Genomic DNA, 17,924 nt, shown 5'->3' with positions numbered 1-17,924 from the left:
TACACGATGCAAAAGCTCTGCATTGGCAGCGTTTACTGACACTCTGAACATTCTGGAATATATGGCCGGGTCACATTGTATTATTGGGAAAGGCTTTGAGGATTTATACAGGTGTACTCCAGGGCACAGGTCAGCATTTGCACGCCAGTTGCGCAAAAAAAAGAAAAAAAACTGAAAACAGTGAATAAGGTCACTGTTACAAGAAGCTAAGCTCGCCATAGTCACGATTTTTTTTTTTAAAAATGCGAACTGGAAACTTGCCTTTAACGAGATACAAAACATCAAATGCTCCTTTTTATGTAACACGTTTCAGGTGAAATTTGCAAAGTTTGTCATATGCTACAGAAACATAATACAATTGACGGCATTTCTCTCTTTATTAAAATTACTTCAAAATATACTCCTCTAGATTTTATGTACAAAACAAGAGTTTCATTTCATTTACACCTCGGAGAGTGAGAAGCAGTCAGAGTTGCTCGTAAGAATACACGAGAGAACGTTGCGCTCGTCACCGCTGCGTGTTCTCTCCACTCCGGCGTTCAGGGCGATGCCACGAGGGGTCTGTTGTGCACGATCAAAACTGCAACACACAACACAACACGATTGTGCACGATCACAGCTGCAACACACAACACAACACGATTGTGCACGATCACAGCTGCAACACACAACACAACACCACAGAAAATACAGTGCAAGTCCAGCCTTACTTCACTTCCGTTTTGTAATTTGTAATGTAGGGGGAATTGTAGATATGTCATAGTGCTATGCTTTCAGATGCATGGAGCACGTGACCATGCCGAGGGCGCTCCGCTGCTAGTCTGCTTGTTCGGCGTCAGTCTACGCTCTGCTTCAAGTATGTAACTCACATGACCAGATCTCATTTTCTGTAACGTCGAGACGTGTTGAGTGTGCTGTTCGATTATGTTTTGTACTTTCTGGTAACATATGTCTGAAGATGGGTGTAATCCCCAAGCGCGTAACATGTTCTAATAAAGGAGTCAGTTGAACACCCCATGACTTTATTGCCATTGTACATCACTGGTTGCCAATTATTGACATAAAAAATGATCGCAGGCCCCAGACGGGATTCTGTGTCCTGTATGTCATCATCCACTCTGGTCTAAGAATGCAACGTTATAAAGATATTGGAACTGAAGATACAAAATCACGTTGCTAAGAACAATACGCAGCAGAGATGTCGTCTAATATTGCATGACTGACATGCTGAAAAGGCACAGACAGAACGGAAGGAAACGGACAAGTATCATCAACACTGCTTTTACGGATGACGTTAACACTTTGGCACTGCCCACTAACACCTGAGTGCGCTGGCTAACTTGAAAACGTAACCGCAGGGCTGAAGTGCCCGACTGAGCACGTGTCGCTGGAAAGTCAGTGCCCAGTGGGTCACTAAGACACCTCAGGGCCCACAGCACTACTGTGCAAATCATCTGTTTGTCAAAGCTTTGGTTAGTAGCACACCATCGCCGGAAACAGTGCAGGGTTGGATTTTTCTAAAGTCTGTCTCTCTGAATTCTAGGGACCAGCCATTCACTCGTCGCATTAGCCCAAATTATTCTACAGAATGCACTCTGGAATTCGTGTAATACACACTTTGAACTGCCACAGACAATTTATTTCCCGTTCTACAATGTTACATATCTGTGAGAAAGTAATGTTATGTTTCTTCAACAGGTGGTAGCAGTGGCAAGGAAGTAACTGCAACATGGTGCACGGGCGCTTGAGCTTTGAAGCACGGAAGCAGATAATTAAGTGGTGCTGGAAGTTTGAGAGTGTAGCTACGGTTCGAAGACAGTGGAGAAGTGGGTATGGTACAGAACCACCTTCAAGGTTAACGATTACACGTCTACGAGACAAATTCTAAATTCGCGGAACAGTGTGTGACGTGCATAAAGGTCGATCAGGGCGACCTCGTACGGCTACAAGTGACGATTCCACAACTGCCGTCTCTGAACTGTTTCAGCGTTCGCCTCAAAAATCTCCGAGGCAAGCGGCACGCGAGAGTCATGTAAGCGCCAGCAGTGTGCTACGAATTCTGAAGAAAGGCGAGTTCTGTGTGGCTGGTGCAACACCTAAGTGACGACGACCCATATCGAAGGTTAGAATTTTGTTAATGCGTTCAGGAGATGGTGAGACGTGAACCGGGATTTACGGGTAGCATAATTTGGTCGGATGAAGCCCAATTCAAACTCCGTGGAACTGTCAATAGGCACAATTGTGTGCACTGGGCTGAAGATAATCCTCACATTACAGTTGAGAAGGCTGTGAACTTGCCTGGTGTAAATGTGTGGTGTGGTTTGTCTGCAAGGGGACTCGTTGGGCCTTTCCGCTTTGAAGGTACTGTTACTGGAGAAACGTACCTAACAATGCTTGCTGACTCCATATTCCCTGCCATTCGTGCACTATACGGTAATGATGAGTTTTATTTCCAACAAGATGGCGCCCCACCGCACTATGGTAGGGACGTACGAGCACACCTGGATCACAATGAGCCAGGCCAGCGGAAAGGACGCAGGCGACTGATCGAGTTTCCTGCACACTCTCCAGACCTCACGCCGCTGGATTTCTTCTTACGGGGCACAGTAAAAGATGAGGTGTACCATCTTAAACAGCGTAACCTCGACACACTTTGGAATGAGATTCAGGCGGTGTGCGCAGAAATCTCACTGGACGCTTTGGTGCGATGCGCGGAATCAGTGGTGACTCATACTCAGAAGTGTATTGGTGCTGAAGGCCACCAGTTTGAACATTAATCACATTTGCAAAGTACATTTATTTTTCCAATTAAACTTTAAGCTTTTCATTTCCAGAAATTTAACATTGTAGAATGGGAAATATATTTTCTATGACGCTTCAAAGTGTGTATGCACTTTTTGCCGCACCCTTTATAGTTCACAGCTTACAAGGGTTAGAGTTTCACGAAATTGTCATATTTATTTTCCTTGTGCCTCGCAGAAACAAGTTTAATCATCTTCCAAGGATGAATGTACAGCCAGGTAGCATCCCACCTAGGTCCGAACTTACTCCAAATCCTCGAAAAATTCCAAGTCCAGCTCGGTTCAGAATCAAGTTAAAGTCCTCAGGTGCTAACTGGCAAAAATCGCAAGTCGGAATCCACACTCTGCGTCGGCGGTAAAATTTCAAAGTTCGGAATCGTCCCCTGACGAATCAGATCAAAAATATTAATAAACTCGGAAGAATCTAACTCGATACTTTCGCGAGACAATCAGATCTCGGGCGACCCAGCTCACGCCGAGATGCGTCGCGAAAACCGCCCGAAAGCAACCCGGCCGAGCCAAGATGGCGGCCCGGTATGCGTACTCTCGCTTACCGGCAGGTCACGCGAGACAAATCAAGTGTGTCTGCTTCCTGATCATCTAGAAGTGCAAATCCATTGATACACACAATGAATATATGAAATCACTTCCAGATTTTATCGGTTGAAATTATATTTTTAGTACGCGCGCAGATTTTTGCATAAAATTACGCTTTTAACTTGAAAACTTTGGTTTTGGTGATGTTATTGTTAACAAATATAAAGAACAAGCTGGATTACCCAGCTCCGTTCAGAGTTGAGATGAGGTTGTGCATCAGTTGGAAAAAAAGATAAATTTTAAACCAAGTAAAAAAAAACATTGAAAACATATTCTAACTATTTACAATACTTGTTAATGCATAAGAGGCAAAAAAAATCTGTTGAGAGTATATCCTAACTATTTACAATACTTGATTATAAACAACATTTTTCATTTTGTAATCCGTGAAATATATGCACACAGTTTTCGAGTTTCCAGCTAGGGAGCAAGCTGTCTACAGTTTGCCGTGAGAGAAGCAGTAGTCTTGATGAGGTTCATGCTTCAATACTTTAAAATTTGTCCTTGCGCTTTGTTGATTGTAAAACTATAGGCTATTTTGGCTGGAAATTGCAGCTTTTAAATTGGAAAGCAGTTCAGTAGAGACCAGTGGTATTGTGGGCATAAATGGTGTGTCCTTGGCGCTACCCAGTCACAAGTTCGGCTTCGGTGACGTTGTTCGACAGCTGTTCCACGATCACTCTCGTTCCAATACAAAGTTTTGGTGAGTTGAGATTTCTGAATAGTTTGATCCGAGATCCAATTTTAAGTATAAGGCAGTGTAATGACATTCATGGTACTTGTAAAGAGTTTATAAATTCTCTAGGGAAGTTTACACTTTCTTCATCGTTTACCATTGTTTCGATCACTTGCTACATTCTCTCGTCACCCGAAATTTTCTTTTGAATGTTAAAGTCGATACCGTCGACAATGTTATTTTCAGTTGCCAAAATTGGCCTTCAGTATAGCCAACCGGGATCGGTATAATTGTGAACAATGTCGGGACAGTAGGATGTATGGCTCCGTCTACATCTACGTCTACATCCGTACTCCGCAAGCCAACTGACGGTGTGTGGCGGAGAGTACCTTGAGTACCTCTATCGGTTCTCCCTTCTATTCCAGTCTCGTATTGTTCGTCGAAAGAAGGATTGTCGGTATGCTCCTGTGTGGGCTCTAATCTCTCTGATTTTATCCTCACGGTCTCTTCGCGAGATATACGTAGGAGGGAGCAATATACTGCTCGACTCCTCGGTGAAGGCATGTTCTCGAAACTTCAACAAAAGCCCGTACCGAGCTACTGAGCGTCTCTCCTGCAGAGTCTTCCACTGGAGTTTATCTGTCATCTCCGTAACGCTTTCGCGATCACTAAATGATCCTGTAGGAAAGCGCGCTGCTCCGTTGGATCTTCTCTATCTCTTCCATCAACCCTATCTGGTACGGATCCCACACTGCTCATCAGTATTCGAGCAGTGGGCGAACAAGCGTACTGTAACCTACTTCCTTTGTTTTCGGATTGCATTTCCTTAGGATTCTTCCAATGAATCTCTGTCTGGCATCTGCTTTACCGACGATTAAGTTTATATGATCATTCCATTTTAAGTCAATCCTAATGCGTACTCCCAGATAATTTATGGAATTAACTGCTTCCAGTTGCTGACCTGCTATATTGTAGCTAAATGATAAGGGATCTTTCTTTGTATGTATTCGCAGCACATTACACTTGTCTACATTGAGATTCAATTGCCATTCCCTGCACCATGCGTCAAATCGTTGCAGATCCTCCTGCATTTCAGTAGAATTTTCAGTTGTTACCACCTCTCGATATACTACAGTATCACCCACAAAAAGCCTGAGTTAATTTCCGATGTCATCCACCAGGTCATTTATGTATATTGTGAATAGCAACGGTCCCACGACACTCCCCTCTGGCATACCTGAAATCACTCTTACTTCCGAACACTTCACTCCATTGAGAATGACATGATGCGTTCAGTTATCTAGGAACTCTTCAATCCAATCACATAATTGGTCTGATAGTCCGTATGCTCTTACTTTGTTCATTAAATGACTGTGGGGAACTGTATCGAACGCCTTGCGGAAGTAAAGAAACACGGCATCTACCTGGGAACCCGTGTCTATAGCCCTCTGAGTCTCGTGGACCAACAGCGCGAGCTGGGTTTCACACGATCGTCTTTTTCGAAACCCGTGCTGATTCCTACAGAGTAGATTTCTAGTCTTCCGAAAAGTCATTATACTCGAACATAATACGTGCTCTAAAACTCTACAACTGATAGATTTTAGAGATATAGGTCTATAGTTCTGCACATCTGTTCGACGCCCCTTCTTCAAAACGGGGATCACCTGTGCCCTTTTCCACTCCTTTGGAACGCTACACTCTTCTAGAGATGTAGAAGAGCGCAGCGTTCCAAAGGATTGGAAAAGGGCACAGGTCTATTTCTAAAACTGCGCAAACTGTACTGATGTTTCGTCTTTCGATGGTTTAGCTCTCATATCTTTTGTTACTCGCAGTATTTCTATGTGTGCCCACAAACTTTCTTTTTTAAAAAAGAAAAAAAAAAGCGTGCACTGAAGTCGTCTGCTGGTGTTGACTTGGGGATAACTCGAAGTGTTTGTCGGAAATCTCCCGCCAATATGAGTAGGGCGTCTCCCCCGTCGCTTCTGACTTTCCTCGCAATTTTCTGTCCATGGTTTAGAGTGATTTTCTTCCATATGCCGTTGTGCATTCGTCCCAGAAGACAGTGTTAGCTTGGTTTTTAGCTTCTACCCGTGCAGATGCTCTTGGGGTGTTATATGCCGGGAATCGCTCTTCGGCTACGTTCAGCGGTAGTTGTAGGGCGAAATGAGCAGTCAATCCTTCGGTAGGCGTGGCAGCCGTGTCTGACGACGCCGGCGCTTCGCTTAGCCCACTTCTCCGCCAGCGCCGGATCTGTTGGAGACGCTTTGGAGCCGCCGCCTGGTGCGTCCAGGTGAGTGACTCCGCCGGTGTTGTTGTCAGTCCAGTCCACGACAGCGCCGTAACTTTCCTTTCGATTGTTACTGAGGAGCGGTTATACCCTATCAAGGTATCTCTCTGGCTACGCACAGGAGACTGTTCCTCTTCATTCACTCACTGCACTACTTTTTCGTTTCCTCCCTTCGTCACCTTCGACCGACGACGGGTCTGGCTTTGTACACGCCTCTTTAGGAATCACACGTTTGTCTGGCCTCTCAACAGATACCCCTCCGTTGTGGTTGCACCTACGGTACGGCCATCTGTATCGCTGAGGCACGCAAGCCTCCCCACCAACGGCAAGGTCCACGGTTCCCAAAGAAAGCAGGTGTTGACAGATGTGATGATTACCGAACTATCAGTTTAATAAGTCACAGGTGCAAAATACTATGGAAAAACTGATAGAAACCGACCACGGGGAAGGTCACTTTGGATCCCGTAGATATGTTGGAACACGTGAGGCAATACTGACCCTACAACTTATCTTAGAAGAAACATTAAGGAAAGGCAAACCTTCGTTTCTAGCATTTGTAGACTTAGAGAAAGCTTTTGACAATGTTGACTGGAATACTCTCTTTCAAATTCTAAAGGTGGCAGGGGTAAAATACAGGGAGCGAAAGGCTATTTGCAATTTGTACAGAAACCAGGTGGCTGTTATAAGAGTCGAGGGACATGAAAGGGAAGCAGTGGTTGGGAAAGGAGTAAGACAGGGTTGTAGCCTCTCCCCGATGTTATTCAATCTGTATATTGAACAAGCAATAAAGGAAACAAAAGAAAAATTCGGAGTAGGTAATAAAATCCACGTAGAAGAAATAAAAACTCTGAAGTTCGCCGATGACTTTGTAATTCTGTCAGAGACAGCAAAGGACCTGGAAGAGCAGTTGAATGGAATGGACAGTATCTTGAAAGGAGTGTATAAGGTGAACATCAACAAAAGCAAAACGAGGATAATGGAATGTAGTCGAATTAAGTCGGGTGATGCTGAGGGAATTAGATTAGGAAATGAGACACTTAATGTAGTATAGGAGTTTTGCTATTTAGGGAGAAAAATAACTGATGATGGTCGAAGTAGGGAGGATATAAAATGTAGACTGGCAATGGCAAGGAAAGCGTTTCTGAAGAAGAGAAGTTTGTTAACATCGAGTATAGGTTTAAGTGTCAGGAAGTCGTTTCTGAAAGTATTTGTATGGAGTGTGGCCACATATGGAAGTGAAACGTGGACGATAAATAGTTTGGACAAGAAGAGAATAGAAGCTTTCAAAATGTGGTGCTGCAGAAGAATGCTGAAGATTAGGTGGGTAGATGACATAACTAATGAGGAGGTATTGAATATAATTGGGGAGAAGAGGCGTTTGTGGCACAACTTGACTAGAAGAAGGGATTGGTTGGTAGGACATGTTCTGAGGCATCAAGGGATCAGAAAGTTAGCATTGGAGGGAAGCGTGGAGGGTAAAAATCGTAGAGGGAGACCAAGAGATGAATACACTAAGCAGATTCAGAAGGATGTAGGTTGCAGTAGGTACTGGGAGATGAAGAAGCTTGCACAGGATAGAGTAGCATGGAGAGCTGCATCAAAGCAGTCGCAGGACTGATGATCACAACAACAACGACCAATGGGTTGCTCCATCAGTGGCGAATTCCAGAACATTCTGCAACACTCGAGAGTGTTCTGGATTGTTCCACAACGTTCTGGGATGTTCCCCAATATTTTGGAACAGACCGGAATGTTCCAGACTATTGTCGAACATTCCAGAATATTCCGGATCATCGTGGAACATTACGGAACAGGGTGGAATGTTGTAGAATGCTCTCTAATACTCACGAATGTTCTCGAATACTCCGGAATGTTCTGGAAATTATTAGATCCTCGAAGACACACCTTTGTTCACGGATGGGGGACAGAGGGCTACCACACCGTATAACTCCCTCGATCACACTTCGACTCGTTTCTCAGTACACTTGCGCTTTTATTATATTCTGAAGCGCCACAGAAACTGCTAAAGGCATGCGCATTCAAATGCAGAGATATGTAAACAGGCAGAATAGAGCGCTGCCTATGTAAGACAAGTGTGTGTTGTTAGATCGGTTACTGTTGCTACGATGGCAGCTTATCATGCAAGCCCCCACTGGGTTGCACAGTCCCCTGCTGACGTGAAGGGTCTACAGATTCGTGAGGTTGTCCTGACACCTGTATGCGTCCATCCGTTCTATACAATTCGAAACGAGACTCGTCCGACCAGGGAACATGTTTCCAGCCATCAACAGTCCACTGTCGGTGTTGACGGTCCCAGGCGAGGCGTAAAGCCTTCTGTCGTGCATTCGTCGAGCGTAAGCGAGGGGGCCTCAGGCTCCGAAAGCCCGTATCTTGATGATGTTTCGTCGAATGGTTCGCACGCTGACACTTGTTGATGGCCCAGCACTGAAATCTGCAGCAGTTTGCGGAAGGGCTGTTCTTCTGTCACGTCGAACGGTTTTCTTCAGTCGTTGTCAGTACCGTTCTTGCAGGATCTTTTCCCGGCCGCAGCGATGTCGGAGGTTTGATCTTTTAGCAGATTCCTGATATTCACGGTACACTCGTGGAAATCCCCACTTCATCGCTTCCTCTGAGGTGCTGCGAAACGTCGCTTGTGTGGCAACTGTACCACCACGTTCAGACTCACTTAAATCGATAACTTTCACTATGAGACTTAACATCGGAGGTCATCAGTCTCCTAGACTTTGAAACTACTTACACCTAACCAACCTAAGGACGTAACAGACATCCATGCCCGAGGCAGGATTCGAAACTGTGATCGTAGCAGTAGCGCAGTTCCGGACTGAAGCGCCTAGAACCGCTCGGCCACAGCGGCCGGTCCGAGCAACAGGAGATCTAACAACTGCACCAGTCACCTGTTGCCTTATACAGGGTGCTCCATTGATCGTGACCGGGCCAAATATGTCACGAAATAAGCGTCAAACGAAAAAATTACAAACAACGAAACTATTCTAGCTTGAAGGGGGAAGCCAGGTGGTGCTATGGTTGGCCCGCTAGATGGCGCTGCCATAGGTAAAAAAAAAAAAAGAACCGCCATTTTTTATTACATATTCGTGTAGTACGTAAGGAAATAGTCACAAACGTACAAGTACGTGGTATCACGAAACATTCCGCCACTGCGAACGGTATTTGCTTCGTGATAGATTACCCGTGTTAAAATGTCCGTTTACCAATTGTGGGAAAGGTCGATATGGTGTTGATGTATGGCTACTGTGATCAAAATGCCCAACGGGCGTGTGCTATGTATGCTGCTCGGTATCCTGGATGACATCACCCCAAGTGTCCGGACCGTTCGCCGGATAGTTAGGTTATTTAAGGAAACAGGAAGTGTTCGGCCAGGTGTGAAAAGTCAACCACGACCTGCAACAAATGATGCCCAAGTAGGTGTTTTAGCTGCTGTCGCGGCTAATCCGCACATCAGTAGCAGACAAATTGCGCGAGAATCAGGAATCTCAAAAACATCGGTGTTGAGAATCCTACATCAACTTTGATTGCACCCGTACCATATTTCTGTGCACCAGAAATTGCATGGCGACGACTTTGAACGTCATGTATAGTTCTGCCACAGAGGACAAGAGAAATTACGGGATGATGGCAGATTTTTTGCACGCGTTCTGTTTAGCAATGAAGCGTCAGCATACAGCGGTAACGTAAACCGGCATAATATGCACTATAGGGGAACGGAAAATCCACAATGGCTGCGACAAGTGGAACATCAGCGACCTTGGCGGGTTAATGTATGGTGCGGCATTATGGGAGGAAGGATAATTGGCCCCCATTTTATCGATGGCAATCTAAATGGTGCAATGCATGCTGATTTCCTACGTAATGTGCTACCGATGTTACTACAATATGTTTCACTGGATGACAGAACGGCGATGTACTTACAACATGATGGATGTCCGGCACATAGCTCGCGTGCGGTTGAAGCGGTATTGAATAGCATATTTCATGAGAGGTGGATTGGTCGTCGTAGCACCATACCGTGGCCCGCACGATCACCGGATCTGACGTCCCCGGATTTCTTTCTGTGGGGAAACTTGAAGGATATTTCCTATCATGATCCACCGACAACGCCTGACAACATGCGTCAGCGCATTGTCAATGCACGTGCAAACATTACGGAAGGCGAACTACTCGCTGTTGAGAGGAATGTCGTTAGATGTATTGCCAAATGCACTGAGGTCGACAGACATCATTTTGAGCCTTTATTGCATTAACCCTAGCACACCGAAGCCTTTTTTTCTAACTTGTGTGCCTAAGGCATCGGTTTATAAATGTTGTTAATTGTGTGGGGTGGCGTATGGAATTTTTTGTTAATGATAAATGAAATGTAATGTGGAAAATGTCTTTCCTGGCGATGCACCATATGTGGGGCAGCGGATGGAAATTTTGTTGTTATTAAAATGTTCCTATGATTTATTTAATGCTGTTGTTTGCTGTTCTCAGCACTGGCTCTCTAACTACAATATTGGCAACCAGAAAGTGGTTAACAAAACGTGAAGCCTGTAATTAGAATTCCTAGTGCCCACTTCAACTGGGAAATACACTTATAGCCACAGCTTATAGCTCTGAGGAATTAGGAGACTGTCTGGGATTCATAATCAAAATACGATTCTTTCAAAAATGTTCACTACATTCTGAAATTCAGACCAAAAAGTATCCACACAATCCAACTACCAGAGCAGTTCAGAGTCTAATGCGCTGATGAAACTATAACTGTTCAAATTAAATGTTTAAGTGAATGCTCGCCATAATTTGATGATAATGTTCATCAACGCGACGCTAAATAATGGTAGAATATCTGTCCCGCGGCGGCACGTGAAAATACGACATACGCTAACTGAAGATAGATCATCAAAGTCATACCAGAATTCACACATCACTCGAAAACGATTTCTTGGCTGCGCGTATCCCGAGTAACTTATTACGGCATCCGAGGCTGTTTATAGCAATGACACCGACGCGGCGCGACTCCCGGCACAGGTGGTGCGCAGATCAGCGTCAGGAGAGAACTGGGGCCTTACTCTCTCGCGCAGCGTTCTTATATATGAAGCCGCGGTGCGGACGGCTAAGGGAACGCCTGATCAAATCTGCTCGCCCGACTAGCCGCCGGGCTAGTAATGCTCCACTTTAAGTTATTGAATAAATCATTGATTCCTTTGCTGATGGCCGATGAAGCTCTCAGTTTGAATGTGCAATCAGCACACAGGTAAGTAATCATAATAAAAGTCTGACGTGGCTAAGTCAAATATTTTGGGCGAGAGAATTAATTTAACTGCACTACATGCAGTAGGCGAGCTCTGAACTTGCCCTTCGGAGATACGCTATCGCTATAGTTTTATAGACATTCAGTTGAAACTTGTTACATCTTTATGATTGCAGCGTATCTCCCCTCTACTTAAATTTAAACATCCTAGCTTCATTCATTCACCTACTTAATCTATCTTGCTTCCTTAATTTTTAAGACAAAAACCAGAAAATTATGAATCTCAACTATAATTTTAATTTGTGGGATACAGAACACTGTTTCTACTAAATTATTATGCAAACGGAATCTAAATATGAATTTTTAAGTTTCTAGCTCTTTTCTGTTGCACCAATGATTTTTACAGAAAAACGTCCAAATCTCGAAAATGGTTAAAGTTATTGAACTGATATTCAACACATATTGGTTTAGTATTACTCTTGACATTTTAGAAACGTTTCTGGTTATTTACTTGGTTTTTAAAGTATTGCACAACATTCATGACGTCAGAGCTAGTTACAGTGGACTGGCTGGCACACAATGGAAAGAATGATGTGAATTTTATACGGCGTGAGTAGGCTGCTTCCCTACAATTGTTATAAATATTGGATTGAGCGAATGAAAAATTGACATATTACAATTCAAAATACAGATGTGTTTATATACAATAGACTACTCTCAATCCTCAACTTCAAGGCAAGAGACACACTTCACAATTTTTTCTATATGTGTGTTACAAACATGTTTATGACACTGTCCACAATTCTGTTTTGGTTGACTTAGATTGTTGTACTTGTTCTTCATTGTTTTAGCTTCTCTTACACAAATATGGCACCGACCTTTCCCTGCAGGAGGCTGACGTGCTTCTGTCGTCACTTCTTCGATTTCCTTTTGTAGAATGGTCTCCACTGATTGAACAATGTGGTTAGATAACCATCTTGCATTGTCGCTTCTTTCTTCTACCTCCAATTTCACTATTTCCATCCCAGCTTGCAGAAGATAAAGTTTCCGCTTTTTGTGTTTCTTTTCATTCCATCTCGGATGTTGCTGGATGAATATTGTGTTTGCATTGACAGCACAAATGTCGATGAGAGAGTAGAATACAGACAGAGGCCATCTCTGTGTTCCCCTCTTGCAGGTGTACATACGCGCCATTTGATCAATGGTATCAATTCCACCTTTAGTGGAATTATAATATGCATTTATCTCGGTTTTATTCTTCTTCCTCCAACAGTGCCTTTATCTTGGGGCATTGTTGACAACATCAGTAAGTTTTTACTTGGTTTCGTTTTTACTTGGTTTCGTTTTTGCTATGTAGGACACCAAAGTTAATGGGGGCTTACGTGTTGGGAACTGCACTAACTCACTGCAGGTTTAGAAAATGAATAACAGCTGACTGACATCAACAAACACTTCCTCTGAAAGTAAACCGATTGTTGTGAATATCAAGAATACCAACGAACAAGAAACTAACTTGCATTGTTGTAGAGATGAAAAATAGAACATCCTACTAAGGGAAATTTTCTATAGCGTGTAAGCCTAAGGGGCGGGGGGTTGTTGGACCCATAATAACTATTTATTTTTTCTTTCAAAGCAGGAATGTTCTATAAAATATATTGACACTAACGTTTCATAAAATAGCCAACAAACAATAACTCAAAGGGAATATGTAGTATGAAAGTTACTTGGGCAAAAGCAGAGGACATAAAAAAATCGTGGGTTCAACGAACCCCCCCCCCCCTTAGGCGTCCTAGGGTTAATGTGGTATTTACAGGTAACCACGCTGTAACAGCATGCGTTCTGAGGAATGATAAGTTCACAAAGGTATATGTATCACATTGGAACAACCGACATAAAATGTTCAAACGTACATAAATCCTGTATTTCAGTTTAAAAAACCTACCTGTTACCAATTGTTCGTCTAAAATTGTGAGAGATATGTTTGTGACTATTACAGCGCCATCTATCACAAAGCGAGAAAAGTGGTGCAACTAAAACATTCATATTTCCTTAGGTACTACACGAATATGTAATAAAAAATGGGGGTTCCTATTTTAAAAAAAACACAGTTGATATTCGTTTAACCCATGGCAGCGCCATCTAGCGGGCGAACCATAGAGCCATCTGGTTTCCTCCTTGAAGCTAGACAAGTTTCGTTCTTTGTAGTTTTTTCGTTTGATGTTTATTTCCTGAGATATTTGGCCTGGTCACGATCAATGGACCAGCCTGTATAGTCGTTGCCGACGGCAGCGCCGTCTTCTGCCTGTTTACATATCTCTGCATTTGAATACACATGCCTGTACAAGTTTCTTTGGGGCTTCACTGCATCTCCTACGCTGGCACCCTCCGCTGAGGCGCGGCGCATTTGCGGGCAAACGCCCCCGCCCCTGCTGGAACACCCCCGCCCCCGCCCCGCCCCTGCTGGAACACGCCCGCCCCTGTCGCCCGCCCCCGCCCCTGCTGGAACACGCCCACTCCCGTACCCGCCCCTGCTGGAACACGCCCACTCCCGCCTCCGCCCCCGCCCCTGCTGGAACACCCCCGCCCTCGCCTCCACCCCGCCCCTGCTGGAACACCCCTGTCCCCCCCCTGCTGGAACACCCCCGCCCTCGCCTCCGCCCCGCCTCTACTGGAACACCCCCACCCTCGCCCCCGCCCCTGCTGGAACACCCCCGCCCTCGCCTCCGCCCCGCCCCTGCTGGAACACCCCCGCCCTCGCATCCGCCCCGCCCCTGCTGGAACACCCCCGCCCCCACCCCGCCCCTGCTGGAACACCCCCGCCCTCGCATCCGCCCCGCCCCTGCTGGAACACCCCCGCCCCCGCCCCGCCCCTGCTGGAACACCCCCGCCCTCGCCTCCGCCCCCGCCCCTGCTGGAACACCCCCGCCCCCGTCCCCGCCCCTGCTGGAACACCCCCGCCCTCGCCTCCGCCCCGCCCCTGCTGGAACACCCCCGCCCTCGCATCCGCCCCGCCCCTGCTGGAACACCCCCGCCCCCACCCCGCCCCTGCTGGAACACCCCCGCCCTCGCATCCGCCCCGCCCCTGCTGGAACACCCCCGCCCCCGCCCCGCCCCTGCTGGAACACCCCCGCCCTCGCCTCCGCCCCCGCCCCTGCTGGAACACCCCCGCCCCCACCCCGCCCCTGCTGGAACACCCCCGCCCTCGCATCCGCCCCGCCCCTGCTGGAACACCCCCGCCCCCACCCCGCCCCTGCTGGAACACCCCCACCCTCGCCTCCGCCCCCGCCCCTGCTGGAACACCCCCGCCCCCGTCCCCGCCCTGCCCCTGCTGGAACACCCCCGCCCTCGCATCCGCCCCGCCCCTGCTGGAACACCCCCGCCCCCACCCCGCCTCTACTGGAACACCCCCACCCTCGCCTCCGCCCCACCCCTGCTGGAACACCCCCGCCCCCGTCCCCGCCCTGCCCCTGCTGGAACACCCCCGCCCTCGCCTCCGCCCCGCCCCTGCTCGAACACCCCCGCCCTCGCCTCCACCCCGCCCCTGCTGGAACACCCCCGCCCCCACCCCGCCCCTGCTGGAACACCCCCGCCGGCTGCTCCAGCGCACTCATACTCACTCTGTCCCGGCCTCGCCCTCCGGCCGCAGCAGCAGCAGCAGCAGCAGCACGCTATGAGGCCTATGAGGACCACCGCCGCCGCTATGGCCCCCAGCGTCACGTACGTAGTGCTGCAACAAAGGCAAAACACGGGCCCAGTTCGTAAATGAAACGCATTCCGTGTGCTGTCTGCACAGGTGTTACAGTTCCACAGGCCTCGGTCTAGCGCTGCCTGTGGATCACAGAGCCCCGGGTTCAGTTCCCGGCCGGGTTGTGGATTTTCTCTGCTCAGGTACTAGGACTCTGTGTTGATGTCATCACCACCATCATCATTCGTGACGAAAGGGTACAGTACCGCCCGACATTGAAACTGGTACAACATTCATCGTTATTCTTGTCAGAACAACATTTTTTTGTAATAATAACTCAGTTTCACTTAATACACCAAAGCCGGATACCAGTATACGAAACGATGACAATCTATTTATTTAATTTATCACATGTGCACTCTCACAAAATAAATCCCTTCATCCAATTTGGTGAGATCTGTGAAATGAATGAATGTACGGTCGTCTGCTAACCGCAGATAGTGAATGTGCAATATATGATCATCTTTGAAACGGTCCTTTGGTCACCTTTGGTGAAACCAAAGAGATGAAATTTACCTGAGCTTTTGAGCGCCTGAAATGTGGCTGACCAATACGGTAGCAAGGTGCTCCCCCACTTCGGCGGAGGTAATGACACGTAATCAGCATGGCATCAGAAAACATCGCTCTTGTGCAACGCAGCTAGCTCTTAATTCGCACGAAGTAATGGCCGCTATCGACAGGGGATCTCAAGTTGATTCCGTATTTCTAGATTTCCGGAAAGCTTTTGACACCGTTCCTCACAAGCGACTTCTAATCAAGCTGCGGAGCTATGGGGTATCGTCTCAGTTGTGCGACTGGATTCGTGATTTCCTGTCAAGAAGGTCGCAGTTCGTAGTAATAGACGGCAAATCATCGAGTAAAACTGAAGTGATATCAAGTGTTCCCCAGGGAAGCGTCCTGGGACCTCTACTGTTCCTGATCTATATAAATGACCTGGGTGACAATCTGAGCAGTTCTTTTAGACTGTTCGCAGATCATGCTGTAATTTACCGTCTAGTAAGGTCATCCGAAGACCAGTATCAGCTGCAAAGCGATTTAGAAAAGATTGCTGTATGGTGTGTCAGGTGGCAGCTGACGCTAAATAACGAAAAGTGTGAGATGATCCACATGAGTTCCAAAAGAACTCCGTTGGAATTCGATTACTCGATAAATGGTACAATTCTCAAGGCTGTCAATTCAACTAAGTACCTGGGTGTTAAAATTACGAACAACTTCAGTTGGAAGGACCACATAGACAATATTGTCGGGAAGGGGAGCCAAAGGTTGCGTTTCATTGGCAGGACACTTAGAAGATGCAACAAGTCCACTAAAGAGACAGCTTATACTACACTCGTTCGTCCTCTGTTAGAATATTGCTGCGCGATGTGGGATCCTTACCAGGTGGGATTGACGGAGGACATCGAAAGGGTGCAAAAAAGGGCAGCTCGTTTTGTATTATCGCGTTATAGGGGAGAGAGTGTGGCAGATATGATACACGAGTTGGGATGGAAGTCATTACAGCACAGACGTTTTTCGTCGCGGCGTGACCTTTTTACGAAATTTCAGTCACCAACTTTCTCTTCCGAATGCGAAAATATTTTGTTGAGCCCAACCTACATAGGTAGGAATGATCATCAAAATAAAATAAGAGAAATCAGAGCTCGAACAGAAAGGTTTAGGTGTTCGTTTTTCCCGCTCGCTGTTCGGGAGTGGAATTGTAGAGAGATAGTATGATTGTGGTTCGATGAACCCTCTGCCAAGCACTTAAATGTGAATTGCAGAGTAGTCATGTAGATGTAGATGTAGATGTAGGTGCGAGATGACCTCAAGAACAGCCATGTTTCAGCACTCTGGCGCTGGATCTTGTGTTGGTAAGACCTGTCTTAGGAGTGGAGAGAATGGTATGCGTCTGAAATACTTAAGAGTAATTTGGAATAATTATTTATCTATTTCAGGAACTTTAGGGGGGGGGGGGAGAATTAAATGTCAGGCAGGTAATATTAAGTGAATTGTAGTAATCTTCGGAAGCGACCAACGGTCACAATGAAACCACGTGTAGCAATAAGTTGAAATACTTGCGAGTGCTAGTACTAAGTTGAAATACTTCCGAGTGCTAAAGTTAAGCTGAATTACTGGCGCGTGTGCTATAAGTCGGAAATATTTAAGAAATGGCGTGAGCAGGACTTGTACTGTGTGAGTCTCAGTCTGTGTACGAGACAAAGGATAAAGAGAAGTACTTGTCCATGGTATCAGTTGAGGACTCGTCTGTGTGACGAATATGTTCTTACCATTACTTTGCGTGTTATGTTTCCGTGTGACGCTGGATTCAAACTAGAATACTCTCAGAGTTAAGCAAGGTGAGTCAGCCGTCTATCCAGCAACGCCACTTGGCTTGCATTGCACAGGAAGACGTGCACATATGCTCCAGAGTTCATAGTAGGAAAGAAAAGCTACAAAGTGGGGCAGTGTCGTGTGAAGCTGCGATGAATACTAATTGAAGTGAGAAAGCTGAAACTGAAGTGATTCTAACGTTGCGACTATTCTTTGTGATGTATTGTATGTTGTCAGTG

The 17,924-nt window shown here is 46.3% G+C and overlaps 1 protein-coding gene across 1 annotated transcript in view; it reads right to left on the bottom strand.

Moving 5' to 3' along the window:
- Window positions 1–358: 358 nt before the first annotated feature.
- Window positions 359–17,924, bottom strand: part of LOC126295494 (uncharacterized) — a 99,889-nt gene continuing 82,323 nt past the window's right edge. The window contains exons 3-4 of the mRNA XM_049988055.1: window positions 15,248–15,357; window positions 359–580 (exon numbers count right to left, since the gene is read on the bottom strand). Of these exons, the coding sequence (XP_049844012.1) occupies window positions 540–580; window positions 15,248–15,357 (151 nt within the window). The 3' untranslated portion in view covers window positions 359–539. The remainder of the gene's footprint in view (window positions 581–15,247; window positions 15,358–17,924) is intronic.

Source organism: Schistocerca gregaria, chromosome 11 (genome assembly GCF_023897955.1).
Source record: "Schistocerca gregaria isolate iqSchGreg1 chromosome 11, iqSchGreg1.2, whole genome shotgun sequence".
In the NCBI taxonomy this organism is placed as follows: Eukaryota; Metazoa; Arthropoda; class Insecta; order Orthoptera; family Acrididae; genus Schistocerca; species Schistocerca gregaria.
This window is presented reverse-complemented; position numbering and strand designations above follow the sequence as displayed.